This window comes from Penaeus monodon, chromosome 23, assembly GCF_015228065.2.
Source record: "Penaeus monodon isolate SGIC_2016 chromosome 23, NSTDA_Pmon_1, whole genome shotgun sequence".
NCBI lineage: Eukaryota > Metazoa > Arthropoda > Malacostraca > Decapoda > Penaeidae > Penaeus > Penaeus monodon.
Window position 1 is genome coordinate 44,318,534 of NC_051408.1, and position 1,296 is coordinate 44,319,829.

The 1,296-nt window shown below is 36.0% G+C and overlaps 1 protein-coding gene across 1 annotated transcript in view; it reads right to left on the reverse strand.

Moving 5' to 3' along the window:
• Positions 1-197: 197 nt before the first annotated feature.
• LOC119588104 overlaps positions 198-1,296 on the reverse strand; it is a 3,296-nt gene continuing 2,197 nt past the window's right edge. The window contains exon 2 of the mRNA XM_037936814.1: positions 198-943. Within this exon, the coding sequence (XP_037792742.1) occupies positions 763-943 (181 nt within the window). The 3' untranslated portion in view covers positions 198-762. The remainder of the gene's footprint in view (positions 944-1,296) is intronic.

The window sequence follows — 1,296 nt, forward strand, 5'->3', positions numbered from 1 at the left end:
ATTTCTATATGCATGGAACACTCACTATTTAGATATTTTATTACCATAACTTTAGGCCAATATCTCAGACATTTGCTTCTTATCTGCATAACCGTATATAAACGCATAAGTTGTTGTTAAATCCAACTTCCTTTACGGTTAGAAGCTAACTCCTTATAAAATAGGGAATTTTATTCTCCCTGGAAAAAATAAATACATTTCACTCGTTATCTCTTTTATTGAAGAAAAATGCAATTATCAAGGTTAAACTGGAAATCGTCTGACTAAATATTTATTTCGTTTGAAAAAGACACAACCTTAATAAGCTAAGCTTTGACTTTATAATCCTCTGAAAATGTCTTTACATACAGCATTATATCTCTAAACATTAGAAATAATATCTTAATCTTCATTCAGCCAATATGTTTTACATTTTGCACTGGTTTCTTGATCAAAATCACGGTGAAAGAGCCTAAATAAACATGTTACACATATTCACGTACATGCCTAAAAAATCACATGTTTATCTGTAAAACGCATGTCCATTCTGTTGCACTTCATATAAACTAAACAGTTCATCAAGTGAGAAAACACACATCTATGCAACTTCCTTACAGTATAGCGGAGAACAACTATCACTTACAATAAATCAAAACAAAATAAAAACGTCACTCTCCTTGCCACATTAGAAAAACAATGTAACTTAAACACAAAATATTCAACACTCAGATCTTCCTCTACAAGTCAGCCGAGTGGGGCTGCAAGGAACCCGAACAGGGCATTCTAAACACTTTTGGAGCCACTTTTGGCCGCCTCGCCCCGGGGAGCCTTGGCGCTCACACTCGCTTCCTTCCGGGGTTCCGACGCCCTTCTGCTCTCGCTGGCGTCGTCCTGGGCTCCGTTCGGATTGCCGCCCTTGCTGTCGCATCCTGCCCCGTTTTTCTTGTCCTTGTTGGGCAGGTAACTGAAAGAGGGAAAAGTAATTATATTATGAATGTATCTGGCAATCGTTTTACTCTGAAAACGGCATTGTTTCGCAACTTTTATAATCTGTCGACACTGTTTCATCGACTTGCGTCACGTTGACTCTTCGCTCTAATAACACATTATATATTAATATATTATTTTTCCCTAGAAAATGTACGAACTTCAGCTAGTTATTGCTTACATATATTATCATTATAAAAGTACATCTCCATCTATTTAATCATGTTTTCAACCAGAGACTGTCCACATTTTCGCAATAGTTCACTTAAAATGAGTAAATTAAGAAGCATAAAATCTGAAAAAAGAAAAGAAAAAAGAAACACACACACA